This window comes from Oreochromis aureus, linkage group 4 (assembly GCF_013358895.1).
Source record: "Oreochromis aureus strain Israel breed Guangdong linkage group 4, ZZ_aureus, whole genome shotgun sequence".
Lineage (NCBI taxonomy): Eukaryota > Metazoa > Chordata > Actinopteri > Cichliformes > Cichlidae > Oreochromis > Oreochromis aureus.
In genome coordinates, this window is record NC_052945.1 from 21,028,168 (window position 1) to 21,049,111 (window position 20,944).

The 20,944-nt window shown below is 35.7% G+C and overlaps 3 gene segments (V, D, J or C); all 3 read right to left on the reverse strand.

Annotated features, from left to right (window-relative positions):
• Window positions 1-421: 421 nt before the first annotated feature.
• On the reverse strand, window positions 422-896 carry LOC120439850. The segment is given in 2 exon segments: window positions 422-735; window positions 836-896. Coding segments are annotated over 2 exon segments (360 nt in total).
• Window positions 897-6,448: 5,552 nt separating this feature from the next.
• LOC120439905 lies at window positions 6,449-8,386 on the reverse strand (the record flags this gene model as incomplete). The annotated part of the segment is given in 2 exon segments: window positions 6,449-6,735; window positions 8,338-8,386. Coding segments are annotated over 2 exon segments (336 nt in total), but the record flags the coding sequence as incomplete, so codon positions are not given.
• A 10,908-nt stretch (window positions 8,387-19,294) lies between these two features.
• LOC120439897 lies at window positions 19,295-20,272 on the reverse strand. The segment is given in 2 exon segments: window positions 19,295-20,083; window positions 20,201-20,272. Coding segments are annotated over 2 exon segments (360 nt in total).
• Between the last annotated feature and the right edge of the window lie 672 nt (window positions 20,273-20,944).

Here is a 20,944-nt window from a genome sequence, read left to right on the forward strand (position 1 = left end):
GGTGCAGCTTGCAGTATGGTTGGAGGTTAAGGAGGATGTGACTTGGCATTAGAAGAAGGAGACTACTGGACAGTATGAATTAATGACACAGGGAGTAAGTGAAGGCTAAAGGTTGAGCAAAGGTAAAGAATGAGCATCAGAATCAGAGTTTCTCCTTTGTTTTTTTCTGTTCTTAAAATAGACAAAATAGCCTAATTGAAAAGTCATGGACAGATGTGTCACTGACTGACCTCCAATGTTCTGATAAGCACTACTTTTTGTTCAGAATACTAAAATTTGAGGTTGTTTCTGTTTCTGGCAATGATTTTAACAACAAAATCATACAAGCATTGTCTCTGAGGTATGAGAGAATAATCTTAAGTTGTATTTTTAACAAACATACATTATGGTGGATTTTGTACAGCCATTCAACCAGCTCCAGTCACTGTGGCTCTCGAGCACAATAATAAACAGCAGTGTCTTCAGTCTTCAGGCTGTTCATCTGCAGATACAGCTGCTCTTTGCTGTTGTCTCTGGAGATGGTAAACCTGCCCTGAACTGACTGAGAATAATAGATGCTATCACTGTCATCTTCGATGATTGCAATCCACTCCAGTCCTTTTCCAGGAGCCTGTCTGATCCAGGCCATCCAGTAGCTGCTGAAGTCAATGTCAGAGCCTGTACAGGTCAGCTTGTGGGATTCTGCTGGCCTTTTAACCACTGATTCAGACTGTGTTATAGTCTGACTATCAACACCTGTCGGATTAAAAAAAGAACAAAGATTAGTGGTCATTTACTATTACAGGAGTAGGACCAAACAACAAAATATTTATATCTGTAAATGAAAAATCTTCACCTGCCGAGAACACAGTTAAAAGCAGCAGTCCTGCCCTGAAGTCCATATTGTTAAACTGTGAGTCCACTGCTCTCTGTCATCCTTTCTGCTGTCAGATAAGTACACATGAAAGACATTGCTGTTTTGCATTAACTCCTCCTCGCTGGAAGAACTCAGTCAGAATTAATCATTTTCTCAACATGTTTAGAGTCCACACAAATTTAAACCACATTATAATGTTTGATTTGTGCCAGAAATTACTTAAATACAAGTTTTAGTCTGTTTTGCATTTTGAACCTCATATCATTTCAAACATTTCTATATTTCAGCAAAAATGCTTTTTGAAATCAATTTAAAATTCAAGTTTGTTTTCATGCATTCTTATAAATAAATATGAAAATAGGAAAGATATTAGTCATTACCATGACAATGAAATTATCATGACTGTAGGTGCAAGACAGAAAAAATAAAATGCTGTTTATCATAGTTAAAATAGTGGTAGTATTTCTTGTGAGATTTGTACTCCTTTGTCACTTTATTCACTGCCTAATTAGCTAATAGTGAAGACTTAATTGTTCTGGTACAAACAATAAGAGAGGCTGTTACATACTTCAGTGAAATAACATAAAGAAACTAAAAGTAACATGCATGCAATGGCTGAATGCACAGAGGATGCAAGAGTAAGCATGTGCAAAACACAAAAACTAAATGCTTTCATAGCCAAGCATACATGAAGGACAGGAACCACCAGAGGCTCTGGCAAATCTGCTTTATTGTGCACCTGAGCCTGGCCTGCTCACGTGTGGGTGTGAGCTCCACCCACCCAGACCATCACTATAGAAAGATGCTAGAAGAGATCTCTACTAATTTTTGATATGATGTGAAGCAGCTAAGACAGACACAAAAGTGCTAGCTCATTCAATATGAACTTCAGGCAACACACAGATGATTTTTCTATACTAAATTAGAGGTTCTGTAAGTTTTCGTTCTAAAGTAAAGTACAGTAATCAAGGTAGGAAGTGATAAAAGCAAGAATGACTTCTTACAGTCCCTTTTGCAGGAGTTAGATCAAAAATCATGCCCAGATTTTGTGCAGAAGCATGACAATAAAAAATCATATAACTCAGAGTTTCAGAAGAGATTCTTTAGGGGTGACATACAGTTGGACACTTCTACCAGTCAATGATACCATGAACATCTTTGACTGAAACTGAGGAGCCTGATCTTCATCCACAGCACAGGCTACCGTGGATCTCTGCTTTTCAGTTTTTTTGGCAACTGGATGTCATCAGTGAAGCAGTGGAAAGAAATATTATGCTTTTTAGAGGCAACATATACAATAAAAATAAAATAAGAAATTGGTGCCAGAAACTCTACAAGTACAGGGTGCTGTTGCAGAGAATCTTCTATTGGTCAGATATGATTTGATTTATATCAGAATCATACTTTTTATTTCCAACTTCATGTACTAGATGAGAGTGCGCAAAAATAGTTTGTCTCACTGAGTCAAAAGTGTCTTTAAAAATGCGAGGCGGATTAACAGTGTGAATTTGTTATTCACAAGGAGCAAGAAAAAGCAGTCAGACACATGACACCTGTGTGTTAAACATAAATATATTTATGTCCTCAGGAGCTCTCTATTAAGTGAACTGCTGGGAGTATAAAAACTTCTGAGTATTTGTGCAGGTCTCTTGGTGTTTTGTATCATTGTGCGGTATCTCACACAGTAATAAACAGCTGTGTCCTCCGTCTGCAGATTCTGTCCTGTTATTGTTGCTGTTCCAGCAGAAGTGTCTCTGCTGTGGCTGAACTTGTTCTTTAAAGCATCATTTTGCAAAAGGCTGCCTCCACCCCACTGATGAGAAATCCAGTCCATTGCTTTTCCTTCACGCTGTCTGATCCAACCTGTTGCATAGCTGCCATCAGTCACAGAATAACCAGAGACCTGACAGGTGATGGTCAAAGACTGTCCAGGCTGCACAGACCTTGTGTCTGGCTGGATGAGATCAATACTGTACACACCTGTGGAAACAGAAATTAACATTATCTCAATCATTCATCTGACAATTAAGTATTTCTAATATATTTATACGAGTGAATTCACTAAAAGCTCCTCACATGATCCAGCAGCCAGCAAGAGCATCAGAGCTAACATGTTTGAAGTTGAAGATGAAATCATCTGTGCTCATCTGTCCTCTCACTGACACACAGAAACACTGCTTCCTTTTAAGTAAGAATATTTGCATATTCTTGGAAACATTATATTTTTGGTTTGATTCTTGTTTTTTCCTCGTTTTCGCCAATGATAATTTTCATTGCTGTATTGTCATGATTGAAATGGTTAATTTATTAAACCTGGAGAAGTACTAACTTTCATTTACTTTTTATAATTACTGTACTTAAACATTATCTCATACAAAAACACACAATTATTTTAGTTAAAATAAGTTTGTGTTGAAATATTTTTTTTTTTTGGTTTGTTGTTTTTGAATAGTCTGACACAGTGTGAGTCTTTGCTCTTAACAGAGTCATAATGTCATATCGGTGCCGTGAAAGTTAGAAACTGATCACAAGTAGCTGAAAGCAGAGCAGCATTTAACTAATAGTAAATAAGCAGATAAATAAAACTGAGTTTCTCTTCCTCTTTTTTTCTCTTCAGAAATGATACCCAAGATGAGGACAATTTACAAATTTGGGAAGTTGGCTAATCATTATAAGAATGGAGGCTTTGCATAGATCTTTCTATACAGCTTTAATAAACATCACATCCATAAGAAGATTATCTTTTTGGCAAAAATAAACAACAATAAACATGAACAATATCCTAAACAACAATATACAAACAAGATAACAATATACTAACTTCTTGCTGATCAAGATGAAACTATTTTTTTTAAGTTGAACTTTAATATAGACATATTTATCATTCTGGTTTTATTTTCCTTCGCCATTGAAAGAGTTTGACCATTGAGACTGAGTAATTCAGTAAACTTGTGGTGGTGCTAGTTTTTACATTCAAATTATAAATTGTCTGAAAATATCTGTTAATTTATATTTGCATACACTGAGTATGTTTCATCTTAAAATATTATTCTCATTGTTACATTTCTTATTCATCTCAGGACTGCAGAGAAGAGCTTATACCTCACTGTCCCACCTGTGTACAGAATAATTTCATTATGTTTCATGAATGTGATTTACACCAGTAAATCAGCATATTTATGACTAATGGCTTTATTATTGTAGTATTTTTTTTAATTACAGTTTTTTGTTTGAATTTTGTTTCTATTCTCCCCAAATTCCAAAGAAGACTTGCATAAAAAACAAAAATACTAAAGAAAGAAAAGATATTTCCAGGTCTTAATGTTACCGTCCAGATGTTTATTTTGTTTTAAGATGGTTTCTGGGTGTTTTTTAGATAGTGTGGTAGTGGAGAGCAGACGGGAAAGAAGGCAAAGAGAATGGGTGAAGACACATAGCAAAGGCACTAAAGGCGCAATATATTTGGATACATCTTTGGTGATGGAAAACTGGCCTTGAAGACTTTGAGAAAACCAAGCCAGATGGAGTCCTTGAACTTTACAGGACACAGTGATTGATTCTCCTGGTCTGCTAACCACTGGCCCTGACGAGATGAGAGACTGACAGAGACTGACGAGCGAGCAGCTGAAAGAGATACAGAATGTAAATGGCGAGAGAAGCAGGCATCCAAACATTCTGCTTCTTTCCTTTTACAGACTTCACTTTTGTGAAGCAATGAAAGAGATTTGTCATTGGATGTCCTCTAATGTTCAAAACTATTTTTCAATACAGATTTCCCTCCAAATGGCTATTTTTATATCTGAAATTTGCACATGCAATATTTCTGCTACAAAACAATAATTTTACTAAAGAGCCATCTTTTGTGAACCTTGTCTGTTGTGAATACTGATTGTAAAAGTGAACACTGGAGAAAGTTTTTATCTATTTATTTACTTTTTTATATTTAAGTGTTCCTTTTTTGTTGGTAGCGATGATCATGATCAATGATCAAATACAAAAACTATTAAGATGATCATTTTAAGTAGCGCAGGATATTTAGCAGCTTCTTATTAAACTCCAGTCACCGTGGCTGATGAGCATAATAATAAACTGTAGTCCTCAGACTATTCATCTGCATTTACTTTAGAATTGGGAATTTATGTAGAAGTTACTTTATTCCTTATTTCTTACCTATTTACCTCAATAACTTACCTTGCAATCATATTTATGCAATATATATATATATATATTTTTTTTTAAATAAAGCAATTCATTTATCATAAGTTCTGGGTCTTGTGTGTGTTTGTTTTATTTTGCATCAATCAGGACACTACCTCTAGTATATAGAACAAACACACTTCTGTTTAGTGTGGTTCAGTGTCAATTTTCAGTTTAATGGCTATTGATGTTTTGAATCTATTTGGTCCTAAATAGCACACTAAAGATATACCTTAAGTGTTAGGCACATGCATTTATATTCTTATTGGGGTTTTCTTTTTCAGGGAAGAAGTGAGCACATATATGCTAATTCATGACATTATTTATATTCACATTTCCATCATTTTTGTTGTGCAGGTATCTGAGTATTGGTGCAGGTCTGTCAGTAGTTTGTACCACTGTGCGATATCGCACACAGTAATAAACAGCTGTGTCCTCCGTCTGCAGATTCTGTCCTGTTATTGTCACTGTTCTGGCAGAAGTGTCTCTGTTGTAGCTGAACTTGTTCTTTAAAGCATCATTTTGCCAAAGACCAGCCCACTCTTAAACTGTTTAATAACAAGCATTTTAAGTGTTTTTTATTTAAAACCTATATTTTTATTAGTGCACATGTTGGCACTGGACTGAGTTATGATGGACGATCCTACTACCATAAATAAAGAAAACAAATTGTTGAAACAAAACCTGTTTTCAAACGTTTTTCTTTAGTTTTGGAATTGTCTGATTCAAGTGTAAGAAGCACCTACATTTAATAGATTTGAAAAAAAAAAAAAAGGAAAGACACAAAACTTCCAGTTCAGTGCTTTCCCTTCACACATTCCGACCCCACCGGTTGCATTGGTGCTATCATAGGATAAACGTGTTTTAATTTTTGTTTTTTGTTTTTCAAATTTTGGAATAATTTAATCCCATGTGAGTCTTTGAGTGTGAGCTTCTAAAGATGCTGTCTTTTGGGATCCAAAGAAGTCAGAAACTGATCACAAGAAGTTTAGCTGACAGATAATAATCAAATCAAATCTCAGTTTCTCTTCATCTCTTCCTCCTCCCTTGAAATAATACCCACGATGACGAAGGTTTGTGATGGTGGCAACTTGTAGAACGGTTGGGTTAGTAAAATGTGAATTTGCATTAGAAGAAAGAGAGTACAGGACAGGATGAGGTTGCTCCATAAAAAGTAAGAGACGAATAAAACTTGAGCAATGCTAGTGTTTCTACTTTGTTGTTTCTTCTTAAAATTGAGAAATACAACTTAATTCATATAAGAAGGTGCAGTCATCACTGAGCTAACTGTTTTCTAAAAAGAGAGATTTGTTACTAATAATGAAAAGAGAAGAAGTGGAACATTTTTCATTCACAACAATAAAATGTGATTATTTTTGTTAGTGATCTATAATAAACAACAGAATCTTCAGTCTTCAGACTGTTCATCTGCAGATACACCTGCTGTCTGTTGTTGTCTCTGGAGATGGTAAACCGGCCTCTGACTGACTGAGAGTAATAGATTTCACCACTGTCATATCTGATAGTGGCAACCCACTCCAGTCCTTTTCCAGGAGCCTGTCTGATCCAGCCCATCCAGGAGCTGCTGAATGTGAATCCAGAGGCTGTACAGGTCAGCCTGTGGGAATCTTCAGGCCTTTTAACCACAGGTTCAGACTCAGTCAAAGTCTGTCCATAAATGCCTAACAAAAGAAAGGAAAGTTGTCATATGTTATAAACTGGTAAATTGATGAAGTCAAAACAACTAAGTAAAATAAAGAAATAAACAAATCTGTCCAACAGAGAGTTAAAAGCAGCAGTTGTGCTCTGAAGTCCATACTGTTAAACTGTGAGTCCACTGCTCTCTGTCATCCCCTCTGTTATAAGTAGAAATGAAAAAGATCTGAGTTTGCATTGACTCCTCCTGCTGCAGTGTCCTTATGCATTAAACCTGGACAATTTAATTGCATTATAATGTTTGATTGAAGCTATAAATTTATTTCATTCAATAAATGTTAGAAAGATACTATAAAGTCACTTGTCTTTCTCTCTTTTTCTTTCTTTCTTTTTTTTTTTTTTTACAAAAATCTGTTTATGTATATATGTATCATTATTATTATATTATGATTTATATGAAATGAAAATATTATTATATTATTTATTTTATATATTTATATATTTTCTTATATTATTATACTAGTCTGATTATTATTATTATAGAAGACAAGTAAGCTGAAGACTGCTGGAAGCTGCTGGTTTATATGACACATTTAAAGGTTGCGCTTTTAAAATTTAGTGTTAAGCTACAATTATGAATAGAATGTTGCAAATGAATTACTCAAGAAATATAAGACGTCTGACTCTGTGGAAAGGTGCTAATAGTAAGTAATCAGTATGGAGAAACAGATGAAAACTGATCATTTAGGTGACCATGAAGAGAACAAATGAAATTCCTTCTTTCAGGAATCATTCTTCAAGTATGCCAATTAGAATGAGATCAGAATTATTAAAGGGCATCTGGAAGCCTGATAGCATACAGGGCCTGTTGTATTGGTTATTATAGAGGATGTACAGGTAAATGTTTTTTGGATTATTAACTTTAATCTATGAAAGAGGCGTGGCACAATGCTGGAAATAACAAACTTGGCGGGTGGGGGACTCTTCAAATCACTAGTCCTTTGTGTGACTTGTTTCAGTTTATTTACAGTGATAAACTATGTGTTCAAGTTTTCTGCAATTCATCATTTGTGTGTGTGATAACCCCCCCCCCGAAAAACAAACAAAAAAAACCTTCATGTCTTCTCATATTACATCACATTGTGACTTTAAGTAAAATCTTAAATGCTCAACTTGCCATGGTGCTTGAAATCAGTAAGGTTTTTGTGCACCTGCTCCTCTGGTTTCACTCACTGTGCTTCCTCGGGCACAGAAGTAAACAGCAGAATCTTCTGCTGTCAGGCTCTTGATCTCGAGGTACTGAGTGCTGCTGGGAACGTCTTCAGTCATCAGGAAACGACTTTGAAAGGAGCTGCCATAGATAGCAGAGTTTGAACCTGAATTCATTCTACCAATCCACTCCAGAGCTTTCCCGGCCCGCTGTCGTATCCAGCTGAAATATCCGCTTGTCATGCACCAGATACGATACATGACATCTTTACTGTCTCTCCGGGTCTTTTCAGCTCATTGGAAGACTGATCCAGATTAACATCACTCCATACTCCTGTAAGCAAACAGATCATCATCAGTATTCACAAAGAGAAAAAATAAAATTAAAATTGTAATTAAAAAAATAAATAAATTATTACCCTGTACAGTGACAACAAAAAGCAAAGTCCAGACTACTGTGTTTCCCATTTTTTCATAAATGTTGTAAACTGTATGAGCATGACTTGGGATATGCTTATAAAAGAAGAAGAATTTGCATAGATCCCCCCCACCCCCGCCTGCACCATTGTTAGACAAAAGACCATGTGAGAGTTAAATTTCAAAGACCACCTCTGAAATGTCACTTCTTATCCATGAATTTTTTTCTTCTTCCTCTACTTCTTCTTTTTTATTATTATTATTATTATTGTTGGTGTTTTATTTTTAAACATACATATTTTTTTATATTATCATCACCACTTTCTTTCTTTTAAGAGCTACTTATGATTTGTTAGCGATTTTTATCCTTACAGAGAAACTGTTCAGAACATCCCAAAAAGTTGAATCTGTTCATCTAAATGTAACGTTTTAAGTTTTCTTCAGCCATCCAAGTGACCAAGTGAGTGAAAAAACTTCTCTCCCACTGAAAATGCCTGATTCTGTTCAAATGTCTAGATGAACAGAATCAATTTTTGGGGATATCCTTACCTGGATCATTGAGCATGCATCAAAGCATAATAAAAAAAATTGTCATATTTGTCACTGTCTTTTCTCTGCAGAAAATAAAATTCCTATCACGAAGCAAGAGATCACTGGTGCATGAATGTTTTGCTGCTGAGACACAACAACAGGCAAACATTTTATTTATCTATTGGTTTGAATCACTGTGGTCCTACGTAACTAGCAGACAAGAAGATGCAGTTGTGTTTTTACTAAAAGATGCATTTATTCACACACCTCCTATCAAGGATGACCATCAAGATGACCATCAATCATCAAGGGTGATTAAACCGAATTGAACTGACCGCATATATGTTAATTCACACTGTCATCATTCACATTTACAATATTTAGTTACTGGTAGCTGAGTGATTTTGCAGAGTTTTTTAATTGGTTTGTATTACTGTGTCACTAACAAGCACACAGTAATGAACAGCTGTCAAACATGCTGTCTGACCCAATGTGTTGCATAGCTGTCATCAGTCATAGAATGACCAGAGACCTGGCAGCTAAAAGTCTTTCCAGGCTGCACAGCCATTGAGTCTGATTGGATAAGATCAATATCGTCTGGTTTCAATGTGTCTACCACACATATGCCTTCATACTCCATCACTTTCATTCTACTGAATTTGAGACAATATTAGAGACAAGCAATTTGAGATAAAAAACAAGAGCACAGGCAGTACACGTCTCCTTATTGATGAAAAATCAAATCCATTGGTTGTCCTTAATGCTATTTTAACCCATCCTGTTGCACAGTTGTTATTTGGTTGAGTGAAAAAGCAGGCGTCCAAAGATTAGTTTTTCTTCCTGTGCTGGAAAGCAAACTTACTTGCTTGAAATGACACGCTACAGGGAGACATATTGCATATTTGACTTTGAGACCAAGTTTGTAACTATGTATGCATTAGTTGGCAGAATGGCTCCATTAAATATCAAGATTGCTTCAGAAAAAAAAAAAAAATAAATCTTGTTCCCTTTTAAAACCTATTTTTATTTAAAAGCGGAGCAAAGCATGTAACATGACCAGGTAGAAAATAAATCATAATCTGATTCATAAACAACACACTTTCTTCTTAATGCACAGAAGAAAAACTGCTTCTTCGGTCTACTAACTTTTTTTTTTCTTAAAAAAACTAATGTGAAACGGTCCTGGTTCACACATGAAGCTGCAGTCATTTCCTTGCTGATCCTAAATGAACAGACTTAACACTGACTGCCCTCTAGTGTACTGATAAGATCTGTCACATCAGTTTGAGTCTAAATTTTTAACCATAATTTTAATCATCAAATTGTAAAGACTGCTGTCTGAGACTGTTTTTTTAATTTGTGTTTTCTTTTTAAATGTATTTGTTTTTATTTTTCTTGGCATGTAAGGGTCAGTGAAACAAATTCCATTAAAACCAGACTATAAATGTTGTCTCTAGAGATGGTGAACCATCCTTGTTGCTAAGCATTTGTGCAGATCTGTTGGAGTATGTATGTAAAGTGCACTTCTAACCCTGATCAAAATTCCAGTCCAATGGTTTGTCTTTCAAATCCAATCTGTTGCATAGCTGCCATCAGTCAAAGAATAACCAGAGACCTGAGAGATGATGGGCAAAGACTTGTCATGGCTGCACAAGTATTGAGTCTGGCTGATGAAATCAATACTGTACACACCTGTGAAAGCATAAATCAATATTGTATCCATCATTCATCTGGTCACTTAGTGATTCTAACATGTTTATTTGAGTGAATCCAGTGAGATTGGATGCAGCTGTAAGATCAGAGCTACAGAAAACATGTTAGGTTTTTCAAGCTGAACTAATGTGGGCTCTTCTGTTCCCCCACTGATGCAGTCACACACTTCATTTCAATAAGGAGAGATCATTTGGAAGAATTTAACATAATTTATTGAGATAGAGAAATCAATGTATTTGGGAATTAGACTCTAATGACCCATCATGGCAGAAAGGAATCACAGCAGTGATAGAATTTAGGACAGGGCAAAAACGTGACTGGACCAGAGTAGTGATGATCAGTACTGAGTGATGTCAGGGAAAGCAGTAGACATGTAAACAGAAGAGAAGCCAAACACCCAGGAAAGCAGGCAGATGAGTGATCACAGAGCTCCCTTATACGCATAACCTTCATTTCAATTGACAGGAAGCTCTAAATCCTCATTATACTTGCATTTGATTAATTACATTTAAATATACAGTTTGTTGTTTGTTTGTTTGTGCATTTATTGTACTGTAGATATGCTTGATGATGATTAAGTAAACTTAAAATTTTCTTTGTTTTCTGTTTTTTTTTTCTAACTTTGATCATAATAATAAAATTGAAAAAACAAAAGAAAATCCTGTAAGTGTTTGGATATGTATAACCACTAAAAGTGTCTAAGACTGTCCTCAGTGACCTATGTATTACCTCTGTTTCTTATATACCTAATATGTAATTACTCCTGCCCTGAGGAAGTATAGTGGGAACATGGACAGTTCTCATGACAGTGTCAAGACCCCCTCCCTTAACTCTGTCACCACTGTTGCATAAATAATACAGTTAGACATGAGAAGTTACAGTTTCATAGTTTCAAACTAATAAACCCACCATTGGAACAGGCTCAATGTACAAAGACCTTTAGCACCTTTTCAACAGTATAAAATTGTAAAATGGATAAACTGAGACTTGTGCATATTGGGTCATTTTAAGAAAAAGTCATTTCAGAATTTCAAGACATAAAATGATCATATTTTGGGATATATTTTAGCTGTCATCAAATGCCAAAATAGGTCAAATTTGCTAAATTCTGAAGTACTTCAGTCACTGTGTGTGACAAACACAAAATAAAATAAGAATACTTAGTCTTCATCATCATCCATTATCATCTAAACATGACAGTGTTCTCATGAGCACCGCAAAAGTTTTCATTCCAAGATCAACTCATATTTTCCTCAACAATTTATTTCATACTTGTCCTGACCCATTGAAGATATTGTACATCTGTTGAACCAACTCCTATCACTGTGAGTGTCGAGCACAATAATAAACAGCAGAGTCTTCAGTCTTCAGACTGTTCATCTTCAGATACAGCTGCTGTTTGCTGTTGTCTCTGGAGATTATAAACTGGCCTTGGACTGAGGGACAGTAGAAAGCTTTGCTACTATCAGTATGAATTAGAGCAATCCACTCCACCTCTCCAGTCCTTTTCCAGGAGCCTGTCTGATCCAGTGTATCCAGTAGCTGCTGAAAGTGAATCCAGAACCTTTGCAGGTCAATTATATATAATTGACCTGCACAGGTTCTGGCTGAACCACGGTCACCCCGAGGCTGAAGTCTCGGGGTGACTGTATGTTTGTTTTGGCTGCCCCGGTACTGTAGAGTAACCTCCCTCTTGCTGTCTGCACCTTTGCACTGTTTAAATCACGACTAAAGACCCACTTATTCAATCTTGCCTTTCCTTCTAGTTAACATTTCACTTATGATTTTACATTATGCACTTTTATGCTCATTTAATTCCTTGTTTGTTCTGTATTTGCTGCTTCTCCTATGTATCAGTGACAGTTATCTGCTTGCATACCTGGTTCTTGCTTTGGTCCTATTTCTATTTCTATTATCTTTCTTTTATTCTCTATGTTACTTGTTAAGCACCTTGGTATACCCTTGGTTTTAAGTGTGCTTTATAAATAAAGTTTATTATTTATATATATATGTGTGTGTGTGTTTGAGTCTCTTAACTTTTTTGGAAACCATATCCATTCACTTAAAAGTACAGGAAGACACAGGAAGGCACATTTAATAATTTAAAAAAAAAAAAAAAACTTCCTTTATTTGTTAAAATATAAATGTGCATTCACATAAATGTGCATTCCTATTTAGTCTTTTTCGTCTTTAACATTGTTCTATTTATGGCAAAGTGGTAGTAGCAGAAGAACATGTCATAACCAGAAAAGAGCCATCTGTATACCAGGGTGTATACCATGCTGTTTCTAGGGTGTTTGTTAGAGTGAATACAAAAAAGCACCACAAAAGATGCAGCAGCCAGCATTAGTAGCAGAGCTACAGAGGGCATGGTTGCTCTTTAAGCTCAAGAGATGTGAGCCTGTTCATGCCTGATTTTAAATATGAGGAAAGGCTTGATGCTAATTTTAATATTTTTGCATCTAATTATTTCAATTTAAAATGGTGATTGAGTAGAGTGTTCATTTTCTCTCTGTTTTTCTTTCCCTTTTTAAAGCAGTTTAAATGTTTTTGCAGTAGGTATAGGCGGTGGTTTCTCTTCCATTTAATCTTTTTATACAGCTGGGATGTCTGTTGAGGCCTTAAATGATCCTCTCATATATGAACAACTTCCTGTGACCATTTTAACTTACCATAATATTTTATTACCTTTGAATACCTTTGATATTGAAGTGACCTTCATGGTGACACTGGAGGAGACACTAGTTGAGAGTTTAACTCTCAACTAGTGTGAAATGTAATGAACCTTTCAGAAACGTGCAAAAAAGACTTTCTTACAGTATTAGCCTTAATAGATTTAGTATTAGTAATACTTTCATTATACTACATTTATGATGAAAGATAAATGTAACATAATGTAAGAGTGTAGGATTTCGTACAGCTGCTTAAACAGTTCCAGTCACTGTGAGTATCGAGCACAATAATAAACAGCAGAATCTTCAGTCTTCAGACTGTTCATCTGCAGATACAGCTGCTGTTTGCCGTTGTCTCTAGAGGTGGTAAAACGTCCTTGGACTGACTGAGAGTAGAATGCTCTGTTACCATTGTCCCATATATGAGCTATCCACTCGAGCCCTTTTCCAGGGGCCTGTCTGATCCAGTCCATACCGTAGCTGCTGAATGTGAATCCAGAGGCTGTACATGTCAATTTATGGGATTCTCCAGACCTTTTAACAGCAGGTTCAGATTCTCTCAGAGTCTGAGCATCAACACCTAACAACAGATATAAATAGGCCATTAGGAAAATAAATAATTTTCAATAATAACATAAGAATTTGTGAAGAGTTTTACCTGTACAGCAGACAGTCAGAATTAGTAGCACTATGCTACCGTCCATCTTGTTTAACTTAGTCAGTCCACTATTCTCTCCAGACTCTAAGAAGTCAGATAAGTAGGTGGAAGACATGTAAATATTTGCATATTGTGAGGACCTCAAGCAAAGGAGTATTCAAATACTTTACATTTCAAATTAATCTGAAATCATCCAATGCAACATTTTTGCCAATTTCTCATCAAAAACATATTTATAAAATTTACAGAAAATTTTGCATTAAATTATCCCTTAACATCTGAAAAAGGTGATGTGATGTAGCATCAAATGGAGAGTAACTGTTTATACAGGAGTTATAAATTATACTGTATCCAGGTGGACTTACCTTTCATATCTGTGAGAGGGTAAATGGACTTGATATCTAGACTTTTATGTGTAAAATGATACTGAGTTTATCTATATGTGCTTTTGCTAATAGTAAATCAACTTTATTCTCAAACATATAATCAAAGTAGTAGTAGTAGTAGTAGTATAATCAAAGTCTTAATAATATGTTGAATCAGTTGCACTTATGAAAATGTCTCCTTTAATTCTGTGTCTGAAGACATGATTCAGGTTTTACCTTGGCAGATTAGTGTCTCTCTGTGTTTGATACTGGCAGCAGGAAGGTGAAAGATAAAAAATGTGTCTCTGCAGCTCATCATTATGCATGAATTTTAATAAGAGAAATCTTTTTAATTTTGTTCACGGTTAATCAATTGCTCAATTGCTTTTAATACTAATCAGAATTTAATTAAGTATATAGGTTTAACCAACATAAGACAGAGATACACTGAGATTCTGTATGGTGTGCCCTGTTCAGGTAAAGCTAGCATTGGACGCTGTGTGTATTTGTGCGACAATGATGGGAGGGGGAATGAATGAGACACTAAGGAGTGCCTAATCTAAAAGAATGCATAAACGGTTTGTGCAGAAGAGAAAAGTTTTTCATCCCTTGATCTCCTGTGAGATAAGCAGTACAGAAGATTAACAAGTTCACACTTGGAAATCACAGCAGAGATACCAGAGGGATCAACTGCTGCCTGAATTGTGGACTCATGATCCCTTTCTCTCCTGGCATCTAAAATCTATTTCAATAGATACAATAGATACAAAATGAATTATAAATGAATTCTTACCCAGAACTGCCTCAATGTATATTGACAATGTAAATTGATGTACACTGATGTACAATGTACATTTGTAGCAACTGCACAATTTATTTTTTACGGAGCCCCACAAGGGACATGGGAGAAAAAAAAAAGAAGATGAAGTTTTGCGACATCTCGCAAAAGTAACTCAGGATCTCGCAAAACTTCAAACTGGTGGCTAACAGATGTCTCTGAAAACGTCGGAGCACTTTTGCAAATATACATGTCTTGATCAACCGAGCAGATATTTGAAGTTTACACAGCTACATTCTCGCCCTAAAATATCATAAAAGTTTATTTTGTGACACAGAAAGAGTAACAGTATGTAAGGGTTGATTCATGTCAGGTATTTGTAACTTCTTTTTTGCTTTAAATATTCTTTCTCAGCACCTTCTGTCCATTTGTGTCGCAGTGACATATTACAACTATTCTTGCATCCCTTCAGTGGCTTCCAGTGAAGTTCACTGGTCTCGCCAAGATTTTCATTGAGGATTTTTATCTATAGAACACAGTCAAAAGTAGCAACATCACCCTACAGTCCAGCTTGCTTAATTTTGTGTGTCTGTCGACTATTTTTTCCACACTTCAGCTGTCAATTAAACACAGGTGGAAGGCATCTGAAATATTATCATTAACTTCTCCTGAACAGTAGAAAAGAACAGGTAATTTTTTTAAAAAGTTCATTTTTCTAAAAATCTGGGTTCAAACATTTAAATATTTTCCCAAACATACATTAAAACAATTTACAGACCCTTTGCCATTAAATTATCCCTGATATGATGAAAATAAACATGTGAGGTTCTTGAGCACAGCTGACAGAGAAGCTGCCTGAGTCAATCCTCTACCCATCTGCCTGCTTATGTCATACCAAATAAATATTGACTTTTCTGAATCCAGGCATAAAAATCCAATATATTCAATGATTTACTGTATTTCCATTATAGAAGAAGACTCCAATTTTATCTCTCTTCAAACTCCCGTGAAGTATTGGGGAGTACTATGTAGTTGTTTAACTAAAGTTCACAAATAAATGACAAATGTATGAATTTAAGAAACTAAGATTTAAAAAAGCAAGGTCCTCTAGTCTTTTGGCTCTTTTCGAATTTAAAGGTAAACCACAGATTATTTCACACATAAAGGAAGAGTCATTATTAACCTTGTTTTTAAAAGTAGAGACTTCACAGTGACTGCCCTTGACAGTTCTGATAATATGAAGTGCAATGCTGTTTTTTACACATCCTTAGTGTTTTTTCAAGAAAAAACAAACTGTATTGTGTTTTTGCATGTGTGTACGCATTTAAATACACATGGGCTCAAACCACAAGGCATACTAACTGAAGATTGTCAGGGTTCCTGGGTCGTTGTCCCAGTGTTTTCAGTTTTGGACATAGTTTTCATGTTTCCTGTTTTCCTGTGCCAGCCGTCTGCCTATGTGCATTATGTTCTAGTTCGCTTCCTGTGTATCGTTAGTCAGATTATGTTCAGCTGAGTACTCACCGATCTCTCATCATCATTATCATCAGCCTGTGTATTTAAGTCCTTAGTTTCTCCCTCTTCACTGTCTTGTCATCATCTACTCTGCATGTGTGCTTCAGTTCAGTCAGCCAGTCTTTTCAGCCAGTCAGCCACATCTCCCATGTTCTGTTCCGTTCATTATAATAAACACCAGCCTTCACCAAGCCGTGAGACCTGCATTTGGGTTCTCGCTTCCTCACATCCACACAGCGACGCCTGACAAAGATTTTAACACTTATTGCAAAAAACTAAATGGATTTCACTGTTGAAATTGTATCTTCGGTGTAGGATCAACACCTCATAAGCTTTATTGTATATATTCCTGGTTGTAATGTACTGAATTTTAACCTGCTTTCAAAGTTTTAAAATGATTATTTTATGTTTATTTGGATGCTAAGCAATAAATATATAAATATAAATATACTTTGTTTTAACCATTTAAATGTGAAAAGACTTCTTCATTAAACCAGACGTAACCAGATATAATACATACAAAGTCAGATGTTCTATGTAGTTATAATAAATAGAGGAAGTAGTTTTTGTGTGAGTGCTCTGTTACTGTCTCTCACTGTGTATCACTGGCACAGTAATAAACTGCTGTGTCCTCAGTCTTCAGATTGTTCATCTGTAGATAGACTTTACTGCTGGAGTCATCTCTGGAGATGGTGAATCTACCCTGGACTGACTGGGAGTAATAGATAGGAGTACTAGCTGTATCTATATAAGCAATCCACTCCAGTCCTTTTCCAGGAGCCTGTCTGATCCAGTTCCACGCTGAGCTACTAAAGCTAAATCCAGATGTTGTACATGTGAGTCTGTGTGACTCTCCAGGTCTTTTGACAGCTGGTTCAGACTCTGTTATGGTCCAACCTTTAACACAACTTGAAACAAAGAGAACAACCAACAGGAGTGTTAACTTTCTGTAAGCCATGTTGACAGTGTGTCGGGTATTCGGGTATGTTTTCACTCCTTTAAATATGATCATGGAAAAGATCATTGATAATTTGTTTACATCAAGCTCCTCCTGTTACATTCAAATTCTGTGTTTAAATTCAAATCTGAGGGTTTTAAAAGGTGTCAAAAGGCCCTCACTAGAAATTCTTTGGTGTTTTTTCTTTTACTTTTGATTACAGCTATCTTCTGTCTTGCGATGCTGTGCTGTTACCAAGTACCTAAAGGCAGTAAGTTTTATCACAGCACTGAAATATATTTGTTCTCAGTAGAGCGGGAACTGATGAATATTTCTTTTCTTTCATTGATTCAAATGATGTTTTGTCTAACTTTAACTTTATGTTAAATGTTGTTTTTTTAATGTTGACTTCAAGTTCTGGAGCAGTATCTGTGGAGAGTCACCAATGTAATTAAAAAAATGAAGCCCTCCTTTTATTGCCTTGATATCCTGCTGATGAGATTTATAAAAAGTATGTAATTAAAAGATTACTACTGACCATAAAGATTTGCTGTGTAGCAGGCAGGAGTCAGGCCCACATGCAGAACTCAGAATGAGGAAACAAGGACTAGAAGCAAAGAAAACAAATTCAGTATCATTGAGCAATAAGAGTATATTCAGTGGACTAACTGTAAGGCTTGAACATAAAGCACATGAATCCAAAAGAATACATCAAAATCACAGAAAAATTCCAAACCCAGGGGCCATTTTTTAAACTTTTATTTGCATTTTTTGCAACATGTTTTATTTTTCTTCTAAGGCATTCATCTATTAAATGTACTTTAGAAATCTGTCTTAAATCATATGTAGTTAGTATATTTTTGCGGTAAACTAAATGTTTTATGATAAATAATGTTTTAAAGGATGTTTTTACTGTAATCCACTACAGATGGATACTTCATTTTCTCTGCCCTGTTGAAGTTAATTTCTGGTCAGTTTGGCACAACTTAATTGGAGCTAGTCTTTGTACTTCAGATGCTTCAGGCTCTTAAATATTCAACATCATGACTGTTTCTCCTGCTATAGTGACCACTAGCTATAACAGACAGAGTTTAAGATGAGAGTGAAAAAAGAGACAACAAAGATCTGTTTTTCTTATTCTGCTGAAATCTAAACTCACTTGCTCGAAATAACAGGAAGACATGTTGCACATTTGACTCCGTGATCAAGTTTACAGGTGTATGCACTAGCTGCTAGAATCAATGCATTAGTATAAAGTTGCATTCAGTGTTTCTCCTTTTTAACATCTGTTAATATGAGTAGCCTGAAAATACATTTTATTCTGACTGATAAACAATCCCATTCCTTCAGAGTTGTTGAGCTGGAAAAAGATCAGCTCATTCAGTCTATTTTTTTTTTTGTTTGTTTTTTTGTTTTTTTGTAAGAAAGCACCCTGTGACAAAAGCACAGTCACTCACATACGATGGTGGAGTGATTGTTGATCTAGTGTCCTAAAGACAGAGACTTAACACTGACTGCCCTCTAGTGTCCTGAGAAGATCTGCCACAGGAGTTTTAAGTCTAAATTCTAGCACATGGTTATTTCTATTTTATCTGGACAGTGATTTTAACAATCACATTGTAAAGGCTGTGTGAGACTGTTTTTCATTTGTGTGTTTATTTTTTAATGCATTTAGTCATTCATTCATTTATTTAGTTAGTTTTTATTTTTATGTGTGTGTAAGGGTAAGTGAAAAGAATTCCATTAAAAGTCCAAGTCCATTGATTTTCCTGTCTGAGCCAACCTGTTGCAAAGCTGCTATCAGTCAAAGAATAACAAGAGACCTGAAAGGTGATGGTCAAAGACTGTCCAGGCTGCACAACCCTTGAGTTGAGTATTGATGCCTCAGATGGCATCAATGTTCTCTTTCATCATGTTCTCTTTGGGTATTCAGGCTTCCTCCCACAACCCAATGACATGCAGTTAGTGGAGTTAGGTCAGTTGGTGATTTTAAATTGCCCATAGGTGTAAATGGTTTTCATTCTTGTATGTTACCCCTGCAACAGCCTCATGAACTGTCCAGGGTGTACCCAATCTCTCACCCTATGGCAGGTGGGATAAGCTGCAGTCCCCCCTTTGACCCTGAAGCCTGACAACGGTCATCTGATGACAGCTGTAATGTATGCTTTTAATTCCAAATTCTGTTGGTATTTTGCTCTAAAAATTGTGTATTCTTATTTCTCCTGACAGATGTAGGATTTTGTACAGCTGCCAAACCAGCTCCAGTCACTGTGAGTCTCGAGCACAATAATAAACGGCAGAATCTTCAGTCTTCAGACTGTTCATCTGCAGATACAGCTGCTGTTTGCTGTTGTCTCTGGAGATGGTAAACCGGCCTCTGACAGAATCAGAGTAGAACATGCCACTACTATCAGTATAAATGAGGGCAATCCACTCCAGCCCTTTTCCAGGAGCCTGTCTGATCCAATGCATCCAGTGGCTGCTGAATGTGAATCCAGAGGTTGTACAGGTCAGTCTGTGGGATTCTCTGGGCCTTTTAACCACAGGTTCAGACTGAGTCAGAGTCTGACCATCAACACCTGTCAAGAAATAAACAGGCAGATAATAAAAGAAGAAAAAGATCTTAATCATAAATTAAAAGAACATAAAAATAGTTTTTTCTTTTTTGTATTTATTTATTTTGTAAAAAGTTTTACCTGCACAGCAGACAGTCAAAAGCAGCAGCACTGTCCTACAGTCCATCTTGTTTAACTGTATTGTTGGTCCACCAGCTCTGGATGGTTTCAGCAGTCTCATAAGTAGAGGAAGGAGAAGAAAGAATATTTGCATTTGCACCTCTTCAAACCCATGACAGAAAAGTTGAATGATTAAAAAGTTTTTGCTCAGAATAAATTACCCCGCCCCACAAAAAAAGAAAAAAATACTCTGCCAAAAACTGTGAACTGTTAATTTGTGCACATTCTTCTCTCTTTTCACACAAGTAGAACTAGAATGGAATTAGCAGTCATCTCTATTGTGTTGAACCTGGACAGTTAAGCTGCATTTTAATGTTGGATTACAGCTATGAATTAATGTAATTTACTATGAACTTTTCTGAAACTATGTTTTGTCTCTGAGGCAGCAGTGTACAGGAAATTGCCTTTAAATGTAAAAGAGAAAAATCTAAAGTAAAAAACAGACATGGGTAAATTAAGAACTTGGCCATTACAAGTGAAAAACAGCCAAGAAATATGAATTAACAAATCAACTCTGACTAAATGAAGCTGACAGTTAAAAGAGTTTTTACTTGTGTCAGCACATAATATAATATATTAAATATTACATTCTTGTGGTTAATTTTGCTTACTTTCACAGTTGTAAAGTGCCTGTTTTTTTTACTTATCTGAGTTCCACTTGTCAACAAATAATTAAATAACGATTTAAAAAAATCAAAATATAAT